A 23,007-nucleotide genomic window follows, 5' to 3' on the forward strand; every position below is an offset into this window, starting at 1 on the left:
TCAAAAATCCCAAACCAGAAAATTAAAGCATGATATTACTCATTCAGGACAGTTTGTACAGGTAAGCACATCACGAAATGTGTTTGTCCTCAGTTTTCTACTACAAATTATTTAAAAAACGAAATGCCTTAATTTAAAATCTAAACTCTACATTCAAAGTTGATGAGAAAAATTCTAGAACCTTTAATTTTGATCCATGGGGCACAGGAGAGAATCCATCTTGTCCAGGTGGGATGAACAACTCCCATTTCCCATAATCAATTTTCTTATATGGATGAGAAAATGGATTCCAGCCATCTGCAATAGAAGAAGAAGAGTATTACTGAGATTCATCCTATTCAAATGTACTAAAATATACATTTACTTTCATTGTCTGAAAGCAATCTTACTGAAAGTGGGTACTGAAAAACAAATTGTTTTCTTTTACATTTGACACTACTGCATAACACTGGATCAGGTTCAGTGAACAGAATTATCGGTTCTTAAGAGATCAGATTCTAATATTAACTCAGCATTATACTTAACAAAAAAAACATATTCCTGCTTTAACTTAATTCTGACAAGGGAACTTTACCATCATACCTATTCTTCTACTGTCGTTAGCTATTCTACAGTTTAAAATCCACAACTAAATCTGTGAAGGAGAATCACTGCTCAAGACAAAACTACTTTTACTATAAACCATGATCTTGACCATTGCAGAATGCAAAACTTGCCAGTTTAAACAAAAATTATCTGAAATTTACCATATGCCCTTTGTGACACACTATACCTCAAAATAAAACCCTGTACCCCATATTCACCACTTGAATATGGTTATGATGTATTTTGTACAAAGTATGCCTTGTGAGGTATCATTGGAAAAGTCATAATTTGTGAACATTACTGTTCTGTTGAAATGGATGTATCATCGTTGTATATGAAGTTATGAGATTTTGCTCTATGTTTGTTACTGAAACATGTTGTGAGCCTAGGAAAACACCCACAGACCAGTTCCCCAGAAATAGCAAAAACTGTAAACACAAGCATTACATGTCAAGCCTCACTTATATAGAAGATGCAAGCAAGAACTTGTGTTTCATGTGAAGGACTAAGTGTGAAGCACATAAGTAATGAGGGCTGCCTACCCTCAGGATAGAGCATGGATTTTACCAGCATCTGAAGAGTATAAAATAAGGGACAGTGACATCATCAGACCACTTCTCCTCCTCCACCCACACTGAAGACAACAACAAGATCATTTGGGAGACAGAAACATTGAACTGTGGGGAGTGGTCCTAACTGGAAAACTTTCCAGTTAGCATAGACTGCTGTAGACTTTTGGGTAAGAGAAACCTTATTGGTTAGCCTGGTAAAGCTCAGTAAATAGCTTATTTTATTTCTTTTTGTAATCAATTCTGATCTTTTATGCCTAGAATTGCTTAAAATCTATCTTTCTGTAGTTAATAAACAATGTTTTATCTAAGCCAGTGTGGTTTTGATTGAAGTTTGGAGAATGTACTCATGTTACAAAGGCTGGTGCATATTCAGATCCTTTGATGGAATGATGAACTAATTAATGAGCTCACTCTGATAAAGGGGGTCTTGAGCAGCGCAAGACGCACATTTCTGCGGTGCAAGACTCGAACTAGGGGTATGCAGGTGTCACCCTATATGGAATTCAAGAGTGCTTGGTATAGCATTCTGATATTTTTGTCTGGGGGGTGACTTGCATAGAGGCTGGGGTGAGTGGGAAGAGTGGCAGCTCACATAGCAAAGCAGGGTATAGTGCACACAAGATTGGAAGGTTAAGGGGGCACAACAATCCAACAGCCCAGATTGTACCCTGAGGCATGTCACACACGTATAAAAAATATGCCTGGAAAGCTTGGGGGAAAATATCAGATAAGGATTTCCAGTTCAAGAACGGAGTTATTTCTCACTGAAGACTTTCCTACTTTTATGGTTTATACCGAGAAAAAAGTTCAAGCATGAAACTATTAGTTTTGTGAACCCCAAAAAGGGTAAGCACATGTGACTAATCAGAGACATTTGGAAGGTTTAGTTATTTAAGGTAGCACATACACACTGGAGATATCTGAGGATTCTTAGAGTTCCACTGCCAGAGGGAAAGACCTACAAAGGCAAGCTGGTTTGGTGGATTGAGCAAAAGGCAGGAAAGCAACTCTTGAACTCCAATGCCCACATAGTAAGGCAAAGCAATCTTAATACTGCATTTATATAACCCTTCCATCTCAAGATATCTGTTTTGACCCAGTTACTACTAATTGTGGTAGCACCCAGAAGCTTCAAATCCGGGTAAGGACTCCACTGTGCTTGGCAATGTATAAACACACAGGTCAGTCAAAGAGCTGCTAATATATAATACACACACACACCCACACACACACCCACCCCCCTTTAAGCTCATTTTCATCTTCAACTTTGTACTAATTATTTCCATTTCAATGAACTGTTTGCAAACAAACATTCACTATACATTGTTATGTATATATCTGTTCACATGTGTAGGCAAGTGCTCCAAAATATTCTAACCAGAAAATATTGCCCAAAATATTATGATTAGAAAAATACAGACATGCAGATACCGTTCAAGAAATGCAGTGTCCTAAAACTTCACAATTAAAATGAAGAATTTTCTCCTACCTCATAATAAGTCACCTCTGCCCCTTCAAGTCCCCTCTATTATGCAAGGTCTTTCCAAAGGAGGAGTTTCTTTTGAAACCAGTTAATTCACTTTCTTGGATGTAGCCAGGAAGAGGAATAGGGAAAAGTTTATATTGTTAGATAAACTCCTTGCAGGGACTGATGCTGCCTCTGTTATGCCGATATCACTCACTGTTGCTAAGGAGCCAAGAAACAGCTAGTCCCTAACATTACAATGGATCACAAGACTTTTTTTTTTTTTTTGAGAGGGAAAAAATTATATCAACTGTTCAAGCCTTATTGACAACTTTAGGAAGAGTCAACGAAGTTCACATTTTATTGTTATTTGTATTGCACTAGTACTTAAGAGACCCAGTCATTGACTAGTACCCCCATTATGTTAGGTACAGTACACATACAGAAAACAGTCCCTGCCCTAATGAGTTTTTCTGAGACAAGTGGAACACAAGGAAACAGTAGAATAATGTTGATTGGCAGGACAGGCAGTGCTCTCAGCACACCAGCTGCCTAGCCATTGTCAAGATTTTAGTAGCTGAGTTTTAAGGAGGGATTTGAAGGACAATAATGAGGTAGCTTGGCCAATGTTTACAAGGGAGATGCTACCATTCATAAGAAACAATATGGGAGAAGGCTCAAAAGTGCTTATATGAAAATTTAAACAAGTGGGCGATGAAGGCTGGCTTCATTGCCAGAGTGAAAGTAACATCTTGATAGGCAGGTTGTGAAGTCCTTCAAATGAGTGAGTGAGTGAAGATATTTCCAGGCTGTTCAGTGCCAAGTTTAAGGACGAGCCAACAAAATAGCAAGGAACCATAACCTATCAGACTTAAAAGTCCAAATTTCTGTTTTCACTTAACGGAGGGTGCCTTTAAGAAGTCAACATCTACATCCAAGATACTGCCCTTCTTTTTTTGGAACAGAACAAACATTGACTTTTATGGTGGCTAGCATATATCCCCATAAAGATGGGGGTTATAAAGTAAACATTAAACAACTGCACAACTGACATTTCCCTATCTACAAATTGGGTTGCCGAAAATTAAAACCCAGAATAGATTGACTGCAATGAGCAGAAAAGGAAAATCTGACTGGTTGAAACAGTAGATGCTTCATGCACAGCATTATGGGGGAAAACCGATTCTTCTGAAAAGGAATGTGTTACAATCAGGACAAAACATAATTGAGAAAACAGCTTAAGTCAACCCTCTGTCTAGCCTAACCTCACCTCAAAGGTTATAGAACTCAGATTTTCAGAAATGTAGCTTAAATAAAGTTTCTGCTCACCACATCCACCACTCTGAACAGATGTGTTATTGATAGCTGAATTCATAAACTGTCTAGAGTACAAAGGGAAAGGGACTAAATTGCAGACAAACTCAACATTCAGGGCTGTTTGGCCAAAGGAAGGGTCAGGTGATGGCAACATATCTAGCTCTTCTTATCTCATGGAGGAATGCAATGACTATTCATGTCCAGCAAATCTAATAAAACCAGATTCCCTCTGCAGATCAAGGTCTTGTCAAATACGCTTTACTAGATCCTACAGTTTAAGGTTCTTTGCATCCCATTGAGTTGGAAGGCATTACAGATAGGAGTAATCACCAGTACAAGCCAAACAGCTATCATATAGCCCAATACCTTTTAGAAGACGGAACCTATGTTTTCAGTATCCCCCTCAAAGAAACATTTCCATCAGAGGGTGTGAATAGAGGGTAAAGAGGATTGTACAAGCATGTAACACTGCTGTACTTGCTTTCAGCGCTGTGCCCCAGGTTCTCATCTTGATCATTTGGCAGCTGTTTATAGAGATTAAGGAAGATCCTAACCACTATGTTTAAACCTAAAATGCTCCACATTTCATTCTTACATGGTTATTTTTAACATGGGGGGGGGGGGAGAGAATATAGATTCTTACTGTTTTCCTGAGTACAAGTTGAGTTCGCCTATTGCATAAATTGTTTCCCAAACTCATGATAGCTTTGGGTTCTGTACTCAGAGTTATACAATGCACAAGAATACCAAGTATGAAAATTAGATAAAGAATGCTATCCTCATTCAGCAGTTTAAGAAGCTTTAATTTTATCTATTTTATTTCCCCCAAAGAACCTAAATGGAGTTCTCTTGGGCCAGACCCCATGACTGTAAGAAAGATACTTGAAACAGAAGTAGAAATTGTAAATTAATGTATTCATTTAGTGCAGTGATCAAAAGGACTCTCTAAAACATTCACAGACTATCCCATTTTAAATTCAACTATTGCTTAAAAATGCTTGAATGGAACTTTTTTTTTAGTAAGTCCTGTGGGGTTCTAATTCATACTCATGTTGTCAGTGTTTTCTATATTTTATGTTTTTTTTATTAGAGTCTCTGTCCAAGAATAGCAAAAAATATATATGTATCATTCCTCAAAAGAAACATTCATTGCAAACACAGGTGTAAATGTGTTGCAGTAACCTCATTGTTTCAACATTCCTTTTTAGCCATCAATATGGGAGGGAGAAGGATCTCTCTTTAAATAAACCTTTATTTTTTCTTTAAAGACATCTGGAGCAATATCAAGCATATTCTGATAGTCAATAGTTTATACCTAAACCAAAGTAATTGCACTGCTGTCTTATGGGAAGAACTGTGCTCTTATAAACGTGTTGGAACAGTTTCTAAATAGAAAAAATGGCTTGTGGCTATGGCACGTGTTCCTTAAGGGTAGGTACACCCAATAATGAACAGGTCCAGCTGTCCACAACCATACTTTCTTTCATTACGCTAAATGGTTCTGAGACACCTACGCAGACACCCTTATTTCCCTTTGCTGTAATGTGGTATAGCCATTTAAAAAAGAAAACTCCTTTACTATGGAAGGATGGCAGTGTGGGGCATTCACCAGCATCTCCACTGTTTGAGCATTTTCAGAGTCTCTCACTCATTTTGGAAAATCAGCCTGGTGCCAAGCATGAATGAAGACAATGATGCACTGGAAATCAATATACGCATTTGTTAGTAGCATAGCAATGCTGCTTTGAGCTTCACTGGGATGCTTTCTGTGAAGGCAGCCTGTGTGGACTTAAGTCTCCACTTAAAGCAACAGAATACCAACATTCTAGGAGCAAAAACTTGGCAGGGGCTGGTTGAGCACACTGTAAACTAGATAAGGAAAAAGAATAACTTGAATTCAAGTAATCTGGTAGATAGTCTCCAATATAAAAATAAGGTAGAAACTGAAATCGGAAACAAGAGAAAAATACAGTATTAAATATACAATCAAATGTTTCCCATACTCAAAAGGCAGAAGTACGAGAAAAGTGTTACTAAACAGACTGGTCTAGACTCGAGAACATAAATATGATGGGATTACTCTCGTCACTGGAATATCAGTGTAGATAGATTGTAATTATGGTTAAGACAAAAAAGGTAGAGGGTGTGACATAAGACGGACACAGGGAATAGCCAAAGACAGTAAATCAACTTCATAAGTGTCATATCTGTATGGCTTTGTGATTGTCTTCTATTCCTGCAGGAACTAAAATCACAGGAGGGTGGTGATGAATGCAAATGCCTAGAACAATAACACATCTGGAGAAGCATCATCCTCCTGGGAAAAACTGCCCATTGTAGGTTGACCTGGTTGGAGAAGCCGGGTAAATAAAACACTGAGAACTGTATAAAAATGATCATCACCCTGATGTGAGGCAGAAGTCATTCTCTCTCTCTCCCCTTCTCCCCACGCCCCGCAAGAAACTGATCACTAATGTACACAGACGGCGTGTAAAAGGCCTGAAGTACTCTGTCTCTACCAGGGTCTGCAAGAGGAAGATACATGGCTGCCTGATAAGCTAAGACCTGCATGTAAAGCTGTTCATTGCTTGAAGATTGGTTCTCTCTGTAATGCTTTTGTTCTAAATAAATACTTGGCTTTATGAAGGCTGGCTGGTCACTGGTTAACCCTGTTATAGCCCCTGTGGGAGAGCAGGATGACAGGTGCAGAACTGAACACAGACTTGCTACAGTGATCACAGTGAGATGCAGCCTAAATCCCAGGTCTACACAAAGATTGCAGGTTCCATGTCCTGAAAAACGGTGACTGCTAGAGGCCTGAGACCCAGTGGGGTACCCTTATAGAGGCTACAAAGGCTACAAATTACTTCAGGAATTATGACAGTGGGATGGTAGTATGTTGGGATGATTTAGTAAATGTCTATCCATATCAAACTACAAACTCAGTTTTGTTTTGAGAGGCTCACTTGTGTCTTCTCTGTTGTCTTTTTACCTTCATCTTGAATGAAATTCCAAAAGATATTGACAAAAGGCAAACAGTGCAGGGCAATTAAAGGTCATTATCCTTGAATAACTTTGCCTTGGCAATATATTGGGTATGCTAAAGAATGTGGCCATTCCTGCAAGAAATCAGCTTTTCCAAACCAGATTTCAAGAGGGAGCAAACCAAACCACAGATCATCTGAGGGGGGACCTTTATTCCAATTGGCTTATATTTTAGTTCTCAATTAGATTCTTAACATAAACCAGGTTTTGAATTTTTAGCTACAGCTGTTCATGTTTTGAAAACAAATTAGGGAAAATTCTCCTTCCTTTTCACTCCTTTCATTAACTCTCGCATTGTGGAAGTTATTTTGATCGGATTAAAAAATGAAATGCTATCTTCAGGTAGAAGCCAACAAAATGGAAATTGTAAGAAGCTGGAAATCTTAGCCATGTGTCAATTTTCTAAAGATATGGATGACTAAATAAGGTATGGAATGCAACATGGACTATTAAGAGTGGAAAAAGCAAGCTATCTGACCATTGGATTAACATGCATACTTCTAGTGCTTTAAACTATCACATTTAGAACCTAACAACAAAAATTATAGATAGATAAAAGAGATAATATACAGCCAGCATAAAGAAAACTAAATTAGAGGTAAATTCAAAGTATTCTACTTCCCCAATTTTCAGTTCTATAGATAATGCTCAAAAGCTACATTTACATTACATTGTCATGAACTGGGCCTTTATTCTGAAATGGTGAATTCTAAAATAGTGATATATTGCAAGTAGTCACTTAGTTGCTTAGCAATAAAATATGCAAACAAAATATTCAGTTTTCAGAGTAGCAGCCGTGTTAGTCTGTGTCCATAAAACGGAAGAGTGTACTTGTGGCACGTTAGAGACTAACAAATTTATTTGAGCATAAGCTTTGAAGTGAGCTGTAGTTCACGAAAGCTTATGCTCCAATAAATTTGTTAGTCTCTAGTTAGTCTCCAAAATATTCAGTGTTATCACACAGCTTTTAAAGGAAGCTATAATGTCAATATTGCCTCTAGTATCAAAATTTCAGCTAATTGCCTCATACACTTGATTTACTCAGCTGCTGAAACGACGAATTGACAAATCTTAACGTTTTTGGATGTAACATTTTAAGTGTCTTTTCAGATGAACAATGGAATGCCATTAGGGAATACCAACAGGTTTAATATCTCGATCTCAAAATGTTGAGGGAATAAAAGAAAATTCATACTGACAGGCTTATATTAAGGGTGGTTTGTTTTATTAAGTTTATTTCATGAGAAAATATTTCACATATGACTACTGCTTGATTTTAGCATTTTCAGAGGGAAACAATAAAAAGTTATCAGAGAACAAAAAGGACTTATAACAGTATCTCCAGAATCATCTGTCTTGGGCCAAAATGATATAACATGATATCAGAAAAGTTTTTTTTTTTTTTTTTTTAAAAGAAAGACTACATGGGGCACAAAATAATATCCCCAGAGGATTTCATTATAGCAGTGGGGGGTTAGATGTACTGTGTCTAACTGTGTAGATCTGTATGAAACAAATAAAGCATGTATATACTTAGCATACTGTGTCAGTTAAAGTCAGTCTTTTCATTCAGAATTTCATAGCTCAAGCTTTAGGTGGAAATTCTCCAGGGAGTGTCTATATTTTCCAACAGGATTTTTCTTTTTGAATATTTGGATCAAAAAGCACTCAGCCATTTTTTGAACAGGAGAGAAGCAGAAACTACATACTTTTCTTATAACAAAAAGTTATTCAAGTGTCTTTACCTAAAGAATATCTCTATAGCCAAAACAGGAGTGGCTGAAAGATTTGGCAAGGAAATACCCCTTACTACAGAACAGTAGCTAGCCGTATTCCTGGAGAAACGGATTTTGACTGCTATCCACATCTGAAAAATTGTTAAGTATGTGCAGTGGGGCCTCCCTTCAGTGTTCTTAAAACACACACCTACATACCACTTATGTGTGTGTGCGTAGCTGCATATCTATCATCCATGAATCACTGCCACCAAGTCAAGAACCCTTTTTAAATGGCTGAGATAAACAAGGAATAAGCTTAAGGGATCTTTTCATTCTGCTGTCAAATTGTCCCCTTGGCTTAGGAGAGTTTAAACAAGGCTGCAAGCCAGGAAGTCCTCTGCTCTGTTCTTACCTTTTTCACTTACTGGCCTCAGTTCTATGCCCTTCAAAGTAGGTTTTGTGAATTCTCACATCACCCTTCCAGGAATTGAGCAAGGACCACTACCCCCATGTACAGATTAGGAACATAACAGAACCGGTGTTTGTAAAACACCGGTATTTCAGCCATCAACTAGAGCAGAGTGCTTCTTTGGAAATATAAATTTTCTATCTGTGGGTTTAGTTATGCCGTCGGTAAAACAGAGCTACTATTCAAGCATATCCATCTTTGTCCAATACTTTAAAGCTAGGTAATTGCATAAGCCCATTTTACCAACGGGAAAACAGACCAGTTGACTGATTTGACAGACAACCACTAAGGGGTACGGCATTAGACCTTGGGCTGTGAGCTAAAAGATGCGCGAGTTAAAACCTGTTTCACAATTTTTATATGCAAACTTGGACAATTTGCAACCTCCCCTTTCCATCTCTATAAAAGAGATATTAATATTCCCCTGCCTATCCTCCAATTGGCTAGAAGGATTAATTAAGAAATCACTGTATAGTTCTTTGAAAAGATACAGCTCTATATGAGACATTGATGAATCACAAACTTACCTGTTTTAGCTTGAAGGATAACCACTAAATACATTTTTAATCCAGCTAGAGGGTTATTCAAGCAAAAGAAAGAGAGGAGGGCTTGGGTTAAAACAAACACAGCACCACATTCCAAAGGAAGTTAGATAACTAACAAAGACATTGAAGAAAAGAGAAGTTAGTCTTGAGGATGCCATGGGAAAGTGACACCTTTGTCCTGACAAGGGAGTGAAGAATTAATTTTGCAATAGAATCGCAATTGTAGATAGAATTGTAGATAGAATCGCATACTGTAAAGTTATCTTTGTATAAGTAGGTGGGTATTTATTTTTCCTATCTTATTTGGATTATTGTTAATAAATGACAGGTTTCAGAGTAACAGCCGTGTTAGTCTGTATTCGCAAAAAGAAAAAGGAGTACTTGTGGCACCTTAGAGACTAACCAATTTATTTGAGCATAAGCTTTCGTGAGCTACAGCTCACTTCATCGGATGCATACTGTGGAAAGTGTAGAAGATCTTTTTATACACACAAAGCATGAAAAAAATACCTCCCCCCACCCCTCTCTCCTGCTGGTAATAGCTTGTCTAAAGTGATCACTCTCCTTACAATGTGTATGATAATCAAGGTGGGCCATTTCCAGCAAAAATCCAGGGTTTAAACAAGAACGTCTGGGGTGGGGGGTGTAGGAAAAAACAAGGGAAAATAGCCTTGAATAGAGACTGGGAGTGGCTAAGTCATTATGCAAGGTAACCTAAGTTTACTGTATCCAATTTGCAAATGAATTCCAATTCAACAGTCTCTCGCTGGAGTCTGGTTTTGAAGTTTTTTTGTTGTAATAATCGCAACTTTCATGTCTGTAATCGCGTGACCAGAGAGATTGAAGTGTTCTCCGACTGGTTTATGAATGTTATAATTCTTGACATCTGATTTGTGTCCATTTATTCTTTTACGTAGAGACTGTCCAGTTTGACCAATGTACATGGCAGAGGGGCATTGCTGGCACATGATGGCATATATCACATTGGTGGATGTGCAGGTGAACAAGCCTCTGATAGTGTGGCTGATGTGATTAGGCCCTGTGATGGTGTCCCCCGAATAGATATGTGGGCACAGTTGGCAACGGGCTTTGTTGCAAGGATAGGTTCCTGGGTTAGTGGTTCTGTTGTGTGGTATGTGGTTGCTGGTGAGTATTTGCTTCAGGTTGGGGGGCTGTCTGTAGGCAAGGACTGGCCTGTCTCCCAAGATTTGTGAGAGTGTTGGGTCATCCTTCAGGATAGGCTGTAGATCCTTAATAATGCGTTGGAGGGGTTTTAGTTGGGGGCTGAAGGTGACGGCTAGTGGTGTTCTGTTATTTTTTTTTGTTAGGCCTGTCATGTAGTAGGTGACTTCTGGGAACTCTTCTGGCTCTATCAATCTGTTTCTTCACTTCCACAGGTGGGTATTGTAGTTGTAAGAATGCTTGATAGAGATCTTGTAGGTGTTTGCCTCTGTCTGAGGGGTTGGAGCAAATGCGGTTGTATCGCAGAGCTTGGCTGTAGACAATGGATCGTGTGGTGTGGTCAGGGTGAAAGCTGGAGGCATGTAGGTAGGAATAGCGGTCAGTAGGTTTCCGGTATAGGGTGGTGTTTATGTGACCATCGTTTATTAGCACTGTAGTGTCCAGGAAGTGGATCTCTTGTGTGGACTGGACCAGGCTGAGGTTGATGGTGGGATGGAAATTGTTGAAATCATGGTGGAATTCCTCAAGGGCTTCTTTTCCATGGGTCCAGATGATGAAGATGTCATCAATATAGCGCAAGTAGAGTAGGGGTGTTAGGGGACGAGAGCTGCGGAAGCGTTGTTCTAAGTCAGCCATAAAAATGTTGGCATACTGTGGGGCCATGCGGGTACACATAGCAGTGCCGCTGATTTGAAGGTATACATTGCCCCAAATGTAAAATAGTTATGGGTAAGGACAAAGCCACAAAGTTCAGCCACCAGGTTAGCCGTGACATTATCGGGGATAGTGTTCTTGACAGCTTGTAGTCCATCTTTGTGTGGAATGTTGGTGTAGAGGGCTTCTACATCCATAGTGGTCAGGATGGTGTTATCAGGAAGATCACCGATGGATTGTAGTTTCCTCAGGAAGTCAGTGGTGTCTTGAAGATAGCTGGGAGTGCTGGTAGCATAGGGCCTGAGGAGGGAGTCTACATAGCCAGACAATCCTGCTGTCAGGGTGCCAATGCCTGAGATGATGGGGCGCCCAGGATTTCCAGGTTTATGGATCTTGGGTAGTAGATAGAATATCCCAGGTCGGGGTTCCAGGGGTGTGTCTGTGCGGATCTGATCTCGTGCTTTTTCAGGGAGTTTCTTGAGCAAATGCTGTAGTTTCTTTTGGTAACTCTCAGTGGGATCAGAGGGTAATGGCTTGTAGAAAGTGGTGTTGGAGAGCTGCCGAGCAGCCTTTTGTTCATATTCCGACCTATTCATGATGACAACAGCACCTCCTTTGTCAGCCTTTTTGATTATGATGTCAGAGTTGTTTCTGAGGCTGTGGATGGCATTGTGTTCCGCACGGCTGAGGTTGTGGGGCAAGTGATGCTGCTTTTCCACAATTTCAGCCCAGGCACGTTGGCGGAAGCACTCTATGTAGAAGTCCAGTCTGCTGTCTCGACCTTCAGGAGGAGTCCACCTAGAATCCTCCTTTTTGTAGTGTTGATAGGGAGGTCTCTGTAGATTAGTATGTTGTTCAGAGGTGTGTTGGAAATATTCCTTGAGTCAGAGACGTCGAAAATAGGATTCTAGGTCTATTTCTCTAGGTCTAGGGAAATAGGTTACCTTGCATAATGACTTAGCCACTCCCAGTCTCTATTCAAGCCTAAGTTAATTGTATCCAATTTGCAAATGAATTCCAATTCAACAGTCTCTCGCTGGAGTCTGGTTTTGAAGTTTTTTTTGTTGTAATATTGCAACTTTCATGTCTGTAATCGCGTGACCAGAGAGATTGAAGTGTCCTCCGACTGGTTTATCAATGTTATAATTCTTGACATCCGATTTGTGTCCATTTATTCTTTTACGTAGAGACTGTCCAGTTTGACCAATGTACATGGCAGAAGGGCATTGCTGGCACATGATGGCATATATCACATTGGTAGATGTGCAGGTGAACGAGCCTCTGATAGTGTGGCTGATGTTATTAGGCCCTGTGATGGTGTCCCCCGAATAGGTATGTGGGCACAGTTGGCAACGGGCTTTGTTGCAAGGATAGGTTCCTGGGTTAGTGGTTCTGTTGTGTGGTATGTGGTTGTTGGTGAGTATTTGCTTCAGGTTGGGGGGCTGTCTGTAGGCAAGGACTGGCCTGTCTCCCAAGATTTGTGAGAGTGTTGGGTCATCCTTCAGGATAGATTCTAGATCCTTAATAATGCGTTGGAGGGGTTTTAGTTGGGGGCTGAAGGTGACGGCTAGTGGCATTCTGTTATTTTCTTTGTTAGGCCTGTCCTGTAGTAGGTGACTTCTGGGAACTCTTCTGGCTCTATCAATCTGTTTCTTCACTTCCGCAGGGAGAGTGATCACTTTAGATAAGCTATTACCAGCAGGAGAGTGGGGTGGGGGGAGGTATTTTTTCATGCTTTGTGTGTATAAAAAGATCTTCTACACTTTCCACAGTATGCATCCGATCAAGTGAGCTGTAGCTCACAAAAGCTTATGCTCAAATAAATTGGTTAGTCTCTAAGGTGCCACAAGTACTCCTTTTCTTTTTGTTAATAAATGTGGATCCAACGAAAGTAGAATTGATATATAGCTAAGAAAATCACTGGCAGGATGTCCAGAGGATTGGGGGGGGGGGGGGGTTGGAAGAGAGTAAATAACTAAAGACAACAGAAATAAGACAGATGTCCAGACAGTCCCAGACCAGGAAGAAGATCCTACTTTGTTACAGTACCTATGCCTCATGAAGAACAGGAGAATATAAGGTCCTTAAATCAAACATTGCTATAGAAGACGACTCCATTTCTGGATAACATTTCAGTTTAATATTCTGCAAGACAAACTGAAAGACAGTCCACTGTACTTAAATAGTCAAAAACATTAACCTGCCATGTGTTTTTCAGTTTCAAAAGTGAAAGATATGATCACTCAAATTCCATAATTCTTTGAAAACTTTTTTGTATAAAATCTCTTTTTCTAGTGGTTCAGTTAAAGGTCTCTTTATGGAACAAAGGTTTTATGAAGAATTCATATTAAAAGCAACTCCTGATTTCAAGTAAAATACAGCATACCCATAAATTTAGTTTGTGATTTTAACCTGTTTGAGACTTAAAGAAAGGTTAAAGCTATCCATTTTTAATTAAATATATCTAGGGCAATTTAATTCTAAATCTTAGGGTTTTGCAACCCAATTTCTCATAAGATTATTACTAAAACTCATCTGCACTGAATGACACTCTTCCATTCCTCTAGGCTTCCTGACTGTATTCTTTCTCTTGGGACTGAATACTTTACTATGTCCGACGATGAATAAGAAATATAGGACAAATGACGCACTTTTTCATTTAAAAGACTACAAGGAAATTCACTTTGGACTCCTTACTGCCGCGTTTCATTAAAATCTAGATACAGCTATTCTAAGATATTAGTTCTAAATCTCAGCTTCATTTGATAAAAAGTGATACATGAAATACTTTAAAGTAAATTAGAGTTTTCAGAAAAAACACTACAATTCTTAAGCTGTCATACTATTTCATTACGCATGAGCATTTTTCTTCCTTTAAAATATTTCAATTCTTAAATTACCACTCCTCCCACACCAAAAAAACTGACAAACGGTAACTTCAAAAGCTCATTTAACTCAGTACTCGCAACATACTTTGGTGTATGTTTAAAATGATCATTTTCTTCCACTCTTGTCCTCTTAAAAAAACAGAAACAAACAAAAAAAAGACAACTTATCTAAGACGACATCAACAGTGGCATGCATGCTGAACTACTGGATCATATACATGCTCATGCATGCTTCCCACACACATGCCAAGAGTCCACATAGGCTGTTCTGGACATGGGTGTAACATTGTGTACGTGCATATACCTGCTTTCACACTGCTGCTAATATGCACTGCTAGCACTACTATTTTAGGGGCTGTAGCCCAGAGTTCTGTGAATCACACGGAGACACTTGGGGAACCACTTTGTATGTCGCTGGTGTTCCCTGCCTTCACACTTTTGCCAACAGCAGTTCCTGATCACGTCACCCTTTACTGTTATTCCCTGGAAAAATGGATGGAACACACAAAGTGAAGGAAAGATCTCACTCTACTCCTGCTCCTTATTGAGAGACAAAGGATTACACAGTGGAATAGCCAGTATTGCCACAGAAAGCGCTTGAGTCAACCATCGCTTTTGGTGCAGGAGAAGCAGCACAGAATGGTGGAATCACACAATTTTGAAGCCTGAAACAACGGCTTCAAAACTTCTATATGAGGAAACAGGTCATCATGGAACTGTGTGAGGCACTTGCACAAAACCTCCAGTGCCAGAACACTCAATTCAGGGAAGCCATAGCAGTTCAGAAACTGATTGCTATTGCTCGGTGGAAGCTGGCTACAGACTACTACAGGTCTGCTGCAAACTACTTTGGGGTTGGAAAGTCCACTGTTAGGGTTGTGATTGTGCAGGTTTGTGAGGCAAACAAACACTCAATTACTCATGAGTGATTACCATAAGAAGTGTTCCAGAAATAATAGCTGGATTTCAGAGAATAGCATCTCCAAACTGTGTATAGGCTATCAATGGCACCCATATCCCTGTACTTCCCCCACCACAAGGGGCAAATGTGAACTGAAAAGGTTACTAAATCACTCATTCTGCATGGCTTAGTGGACCACAGAGGCAGATTCATCAATATAAATGTGGGAAACATTGGAAAGGTTCATGATGCTAGGACATGGACATTAGGATTGGACTAGAAGGGAGAGGTGCGGGAGGGAGAAGAGACTTATTCTTCAGAAATGATATTGTTCTGTGTGGTGTATCTATGCCAACTGTTACTCTTGGGGACCCCATATACCCGATCCTGACTTGATTCATGAAACCAAACCCTGATATTAAGGATTTTGGAAAAAGGGAATTCAATTGCAAACTCAGTAGCTGCAGAATGGCTATGGAGTTCACATTTGGAAGGATTAGAGAGTTTGTTGCTCTCCTTATGTACCCATTTGGATGCCAACGTGACCAACCTCATTCACATAATCATCACCTGCTGAACATTCAATAACATTTGTGAGGGTAAACGCAAGTGCTTCTGCCCTGAGTGGACAAGTTCAGTTTACAAACTCTGAACCAGAAGCCAGATCCCACCTCCATACACATCGGTCCTAGTTGCCAGCAGGCAAGGGAAACCAAGGGTGCCTCACATCTTGGAATAGCAGGAAGGAGGAGGATGCCTTCTGCCTGAACTGAAGGACACCATCACATCCTGTACAGCTGCTGGAAATGCAAGAGGCAACATTCGTACATACTTCTGAGTCCACATAGCTTTGTGAGGGCTTTGTTCCTGCAGCTGACAGTCATTACCTCCTATGACATTCCAAACAAGTAACAGAATATCTCCACTGGGTTATCACCTTGGGTTCAGTTTGTGCTGTGGCAGCAGAGTTGTAATGTGGTCACTGTGCAATGTTTTTTGTCTTCTCCATTCACATGTTTTTACGAACTTCTTATTGGCAGCACTCAATCTCTCTTAACGACCTTATCAACATTTGCTTGGGAGCAGGGTGGCGGTGGTATCCAGCCTGTCTGGTTTTTTTAAACTGTTTATTGCCAGTGGTGCCAGCTGCACTTAGCCCCTGTTATAAAGCACTAATCCCTACCATAGTTGAAAGGGCAGGAGAGGAGTGGTCCTTTATAGCCAGGGTAGTGGTAGATGCGGTCATTGCCTGTATTGTTACTAGCATTGTGTTTTGATTTTCTTCACGTCAACTAAGCCACAAAGTCATACATTACCTCTTTTCTGTGATTTAGGCTTCTGCTGCATTGAAAACTAGTAATGGTGTTTACTATACTTCTACATTGTACACACAACACTAAATGCACTCTCCCTATTCCTCCTGTGTATCCTTGCAACTTCAGATCTTTCTAAACCTGGAGATGATGTTTCCTTTATCATGCACCAGTTATACACCATTCAATTTCATGAGCTGTAAATTGTGGAGCCCAATCCCAAACCTGAAAACATCTTCTGTTCATCATACTTGCAAGGAAGGTATGACGTTGCACCCCATAATGCTTTATGGAAATATGGTTATGAATGTAAATATGATATAACTGGAATATGGTTTATGCTACATATGCTATGTAACATCTCTGCAAAGTTTATGATCTACTGAATATATTCATCCTATTTGTATGCATGTATCATTTTTGTACTCAAAGTTATGAATATTGGCGGTGTACTTGATGATTTTAAGTAGCCTTAGTAAGGCATTTGGTCTGCTTCTTTAGAAAGGAATTTGCAAGTTAAGTGCCCAATCAAGAAACATTTAATGGACAATGGATCTTGGAAGACTCCAATCCACATTAGAAATCTTCTGAGGACGTTCAAGGTAGCATGTGAACAACGGCTGCTGCCTGTAAGTTCTGAGTCATGCATGGACACGTGACTTGCCCATGTGACTCCAAAACTCCATTTTGTAGCTGGATTCTACATAGGGTGAAGGAGGGGTGTCCACCCACAAGAGAAAGTCTATTTAAACCCCTGGGAGATTCCTCCATTTTGTCTTCAGCTGGCTCAAGAGATAGCCTCTCCATCCCCAAAGGGTACCTGAAAGAAACTGGAGAAAGGACAGTAACCACTGGGGTGTGAGTGATTGCTGGACCCAGACTAGAAGGAGCCTAGTCTGTAAAAGAAGCTTACTGGAACATCTTTGAGGGTGAGGCTTCATCTGTAATCACTTTCTTACTGTATTAGGTTTAGACTTGTGTGTTTTATTTTATTTTGCTTGGTAATTCACTTTGTTCTGTCTGTTATTACTTCCTACTTTTTTGTATTTAGTGAAATTACTTTTTACTTATTAATTAACCCAGAGTGTGTATTAATACCTTGGGGGGCAAACAGCTGTGCATCTCTATCAGTGTTTTAGAGGGCAAATGATTTATGAGTTTATCCTGTATAAGCTTTTTACAGAGTAAAACGGATTTATTTGGGGTTTGGACCCCATTGGGAGTTGAGCATCTGAGCGTTAGAGACAGGAACACTTCTTAAGCTGTTTTCAGTTAAGCCTGTAGCTGTTGGGGGACGTCGTTCAGACCTGGGTCTGGGTTTGTAGCAGGCAAGCGTGTCTGGCTCAAACCAGGCAGGGCACTGAAGTCCTTCGCTGGCAGGGAAAGCGGGCTCAGAGGTAGTCCCAGTACATCAGTTGGGAGTTTCCAAGGGGTTTTCTGTGATCCAACCCATCACAGAAGGGCCACAGACAAACCAAGGAAATCATAACATGTGTCACAGTTCCTTCCCCACTCTGAACTCTAGATGTACAGATGTGGGGACCTGCATGAAAACCTCGTAAGCTTACTTTTACCAGCTTAGGTTAAAACTTCCCCAAGGTACAAACTATTTTACCCTTGGACTTCCACTGCCACCACCAAACATTTATCTGGGTTTATTTTTATTAGGAAAGCATTGTTTGGAAACGTCTTTCCCCCCCAAATCCTCCCAACCCTTGCACCCCACTTACTGGGGAAGGTTTGTAAAAATCCTCACTACTTTGCATAGGTGACCACAGACCCAAACCCTTGGATCTTAAGAACAATGAAAAAGCATTCAGTTTTCTTACAAGAAGACTTTTAATAGAAGTAAAAAAGAATCACCCCTGTAAAATCAGGATGGTAAATACCTTACAAGCTAATTAGATTCAAAACAGAGAATCCCTCTAAGCAAAACCTTAAGTTACAAAAAAAAAAGACACAAAAAAGGAATATTCATTCTATTCAGCTCAGCTTAATTTTCTCAGCCATTTAAAGAAATCATAATCTAACGCATATCTAGCTAGATTACTTACTAAGTTCTAAGACTCCATTCCTGTTCTGTCCCCGGCAAAAGCATCACACAGACAGACCCTTTGTTTTTCTCCCTCCTCCCAGCTTTTGAAAGTATCTGGTCTCCTCATTGGTCATGTGCCAGCGAGGTTATCCTAGCTTCTTAACCCATTACAGGTGAAAGGATTTTTCCTCTGGCCAGGAGGGATTTTAAAGGTGATTACCCTTCCCTTTATATTTATGACAACATGTAAAAAAAGTATGAGATGGAATGTGTAACTTAAATATTTTTAAAAAGAAAGGTCAACAAATCTTTACAAAAGTTAAGTGACAGAACACCACTCAAATGTTATCTGCACCCATCTACTTGCCCTCCTCCTGACAAGGGCAAGAGGGTGAAACAAGTGGGGGCGGGGAGAAGAAATGACATGGGGGAAACTGGAGATATGTCTCTTGTGAGGTGTTTGGGAGGCAATTACTTGGTAGGTTTTGAGACTCCTGCAGATTCATTGTTCCCCATCTGGTCACTCAAGGGGGTCCCCTACATAGGGTTTCAACTGCCAGTGGAGGGTGAGATCCCAATAGTCCTGCAGGCTCCATCTTTTCATCTCAACCTCTTGCAGAAGGAATCCTTGAAACAAGATCTTCTGGCTAAGGAACACCTCGGGCATCAGCCAGAGGAGACGAAGGAGGTGGTGATGGTGTGGGGCAGCAGAGTTGTTTGATCATCAACTGATCCTGGGGCCTTGGCAGCAGACAGACCCTGAACTTATTCAACCACCTGGTCAGTCAGCCAGCCTCTTCATGGGGAAATGCTCCCATTCCCTATGGTGTGCCTCTTGCTCCATGAAATTGTTCAATAGTGTCTTCTCCTGCGGAAAAGCCCACTCCTTCTCTGCCCTGAGGGATGCAAACTACTCTTGGTTCCTCCCGTCCATTCCTATGAGCCACTCTTCCAAGGTCCTGTCTGTCTCTGGGTGCTTCTCTGGCCCTCCCGGCAGCATGGTTTCCCTTTTGAGACTGAAGGTCCTGCCAATTCAAAGACAAGGGTAATATTACATTTTCTTTTCCCCCTTTTGAAGAAGCCAAAAATTCCCAGCACCTAATATAAAACATTGTTCTAGTAGGCCACACTTGGACACTTTTCAGTATCCCAAGAATGAGACTGTTAGACTACGCTTGTTTCTCAAACAGCTTTTGCAGTCCATGAGGAAGGAGCAGAGGCTAATAGTGGCAGAAAAACTGTACAAGTAGTTTTTACATGTTCATAGTGTCTCAGAGTTGGAGGGAGGGGAGAGGAGAGGAAAGAAGAGAGCAGAGAAATAGTTCCTTCCAGGGCCTGTGTTACCAGTTTGTAATTTCTTCTTTGAAAGCTGGCCAACAACTGGAAAACATGGGGGTTTTCAAGGTACGAGAAAGGAAAAAAGAGAAGGGGCTTCCTAGTCCTATGCAGGAGATCTGGCTATATATACACACCACAGAGATGTTTCTGCTAATGGTCACCCCTCTACATATTACTGAATCATGGAGTTTGGTCAGCTGTAAAGCAGGACCAAGCAGATTTGCACTGCCATTAAACCACAAGGCCCAGCTGGAGTTTCTGTTACATCAGAAGTTTGCTGACATATTTGCAGGTAGATCTCTGAAAATCTGTGGAGATCCGCTTTATATCCGAGAATACCAGCAGACCATGTTTATGGATCACGGATAGATGTGAATCCAAATGTTATATCTAGAGCCCTGCAAATCTGCAGATACCTGTGGGCTGTTTGCGCGGATTGGATGTGGATATAAATTTTGTAACCGCACAGGGCTCTACTAGGAGACAATACAGCTGGATATGTACTATTCTCAGGTTGCATGCAGAATTTCTATACAAAGAGATGTGAAGCTTGAACACCAACTTCCCTACCCCAGCATCAGATAATTCTGTCCCTGAGCCAGATGAACAATGGTGAAATGGACAAGGAAAGAAACATACCCCACAACTTTATTTTGTTCCCTGAAGTTTCAGTTCAGCACCACAAGCACCCTTTCCACTGCAAAAAGACATTGCATGGTGATCGTCCAATCTCCAGACTGGATCCTTCTCCCATATCATCTTCCAACGGAGAAAGAACTGCTGTGACTAACGTTTCCTCAGACAACCAAAAAGTATGTGTGTATATATATTATATATTATATATATATATATATATATTCTATATCTGTGCTTTGTTCCCTTGCCAACCTTACCCCAACTCCACATCCCATCCTGATCCCTCCCCCATTTGTAAGGGGTTGGTAAAATCGAGGGAGAGGAGGGAGGGAAGAAAGCACTGGAACTGTGTAATCTTCCAAGGGACAAAAAGCAGCTGCTCCTAACTTTAGACAAACAACTATAAAAGTTTTCTACAACTGTCCCATCACCAAATAGCCCCTCGCCTGCCTGTCCCACATCTGCAACCCTACCTATCTGGCTGCAAGGCAAGAAGTGTGCAGACTCAGGGGCCCAATAATTTTTCCTTAATAATCTGTTTAAGAAATAGCTTTAGCCACATCCATAATAGAGGTTCACCAGAAATGGATAAATCATTGATTTATAACCATGTCTTGGCTGGGAACCATTTTGGAGTGGAGATGTGGGGGAGGGGGAAGGTGGAGGAGTTCAAAAAGAGAATGGGGCATGACAGTACCATATCTGCAGCACTGCAATTCAAACCCAGAAGACATGGCAATGCATGGTATATGTCCAGGGAGGAAATGTCAGTTCACAGTAGTTCAAATACCCTGGTTCTTAAAATCAGGAATTTAGCACCACATTAAGAGGGAATATTGGTGGGGAAGGTGAGGGTCCATTGTAACTTACCAGCCTTGGGTTCTGGTTCCTGCCATGGCTTAGGGCTTCACTTGGGTTTGTTGGGGAGGCTTCTTCAACCAGTTCCTCCAGGTAGTGGTGCAAAAATCACATTCCTGCTGTCTCCTCCCCGGCACCTCATAAGCATCACATGAGACAATGAGGCCAGCAAGGCAGAAGAAGGGATTTTGAGCTACTTCATGTTCTGTACTGGAAACCCTTGACATCACCCAGTCAAGCTCCTCATAGAAGGGGCATGTATGACTAGCACTCCTGGAGTGACTGTTCCAGCCTTTGGCCTCCTGTATGGAAGCTTCAAGTGTTTGATGTGGTCCCAGCTCTTGTCAGAATCCCCTCATCGCCCTCCTTCTCCAGCCTCCATCAAGTTTCCCAGCATAGGTGAACATTCCTGCTGCTCCAGGAGAAGATGCAGAGAACAGCGTACTGGGACCAAACAGATCAGCACCTCCATGTGGTCAGTAGGCCAGGTGGCTGCTCTCAGAGCAGGATCCACATTCACCTGTATTGATCTAAAGAGTGTAGCAGAAAGGTGTTCAAATGTGGTCAGTGCAGCTCACTACTAGCAATGAAAATGGAGCGGGGACAGAAGATGGGGCAGACAAGGACCTTTACAGATTGGTAAGGGTCCAGAAAAGTGTTCTCGGAATGGGGATGGAGAACTACTGAAAATTTAAACCTTGTACAGAACCCTTATCCACATACACACTACACATGGGCATGGGATCATGCCATAGAGGAGGTGTCTACTTACCCACATCTCTCCAGGATTCTAGCTTACTTACCCTCTTCTCGCCTTTAGACAATGCTTCTGGGGGTTAGCTGTGGACTATACGGGGCTTATGGAACAACCCCGTACATGGTGGGATAACTCACATGACTGGAGTACTGTCATGGATGGATATAAACTGTTCAGGAAGGACAGGCAGGGCAGAAAAGGTGGGGGAGTTGCACTGTATGTCAGGCAGCAGTATGACTGCTCAGAGCTCAAGTATGAAACTGCAGAAAAACCTGAGTGTCTCTGGATTAAGTTTAGAAGTGTGAGCAACAAGGGTGATGTTGTGGTGGGAGTTTGCTATAGACCACCGGACCAGGGGGATGAGGCGGACGAGACTTTCTTCTGGCAACTCACAGAAGTTACTAGATCGCAGGCCCTGGTTCTCATGGGCGACTTCCACCACCCTGATATCTGCTGGGAGAGCAATACAGCAGTGCACAGACAATCCAGGAAGTTTTTGGAAAGTGTAGGGGACAATTTCCTGGTGCAAGTGCTGGAGGAACCAACTAGGGGCAGAGCTCTTCTTGACCTGCTGCTCACAAACCAGGAAGAATTAGTAGGGGAAGCTAAAGTGGATGGGAACCTGGGAGGCAGTGACCATGAGATGGTCGAGTTCAGGATCCTGACACAGGGAAGAAAGGAGAGCAGCAGAATATGGACCCTGGACTTCAGAAAAGCAGACTTTGACTC

The 23,007-nt window shown here is 41.1% G+C and overlaps 1 protein-coding gene and 1 long non-coding RNA gene across 3 annotated transcripts in view; both read right to left on the reverse strand.

Annotated features, from left to right (window-relative positions):
* Positions 1–23,007, reverse strand: part of GBE1 (1,4-alpha-glucan branching enzyme 1) — a 266,210-nt gene that overhangs the window by 170,849 nt on the left and 72,354 nt on the right. For both annotated transcript variants that reach the window (XM_074971654.1, XM_074971664.1), the window contains one exon: positions 182–297. In XM_074971654.1, the coding sequence (XP_074827755.1) occupies positions 182–297 (116 nt within the window). The remainder of the gene's footprint in view (positions 1–181; positions 298–23,007) is intronic.
* Positions 18,522–22,045, reverse strand: LOC141998715 (uncharacterized). The gene is made up of 3 exons (XR_012641900.1): positions 21,534–22,045; positions 20,667–20,786; positions 18,522–19,714 (listed from the first exon to the last, which is right to left on the reverse strand). It is a non-coding gene; the product is annotated as an uncharacterized LOC141998715 (long non-coding RNA).

This window comes from Natator depressus, chromosome 1 (genome assembly GCF_965152275.1).
Source record: "Natator depressus isolate rNatDep1 chromosome 1, rNatDep2.hap1, whole genome shotgun sequence".
NCBI lineage: Eukaryota > Metazoa > Chordata > Testudines > Cheloniidae > Natator > Natator depressus.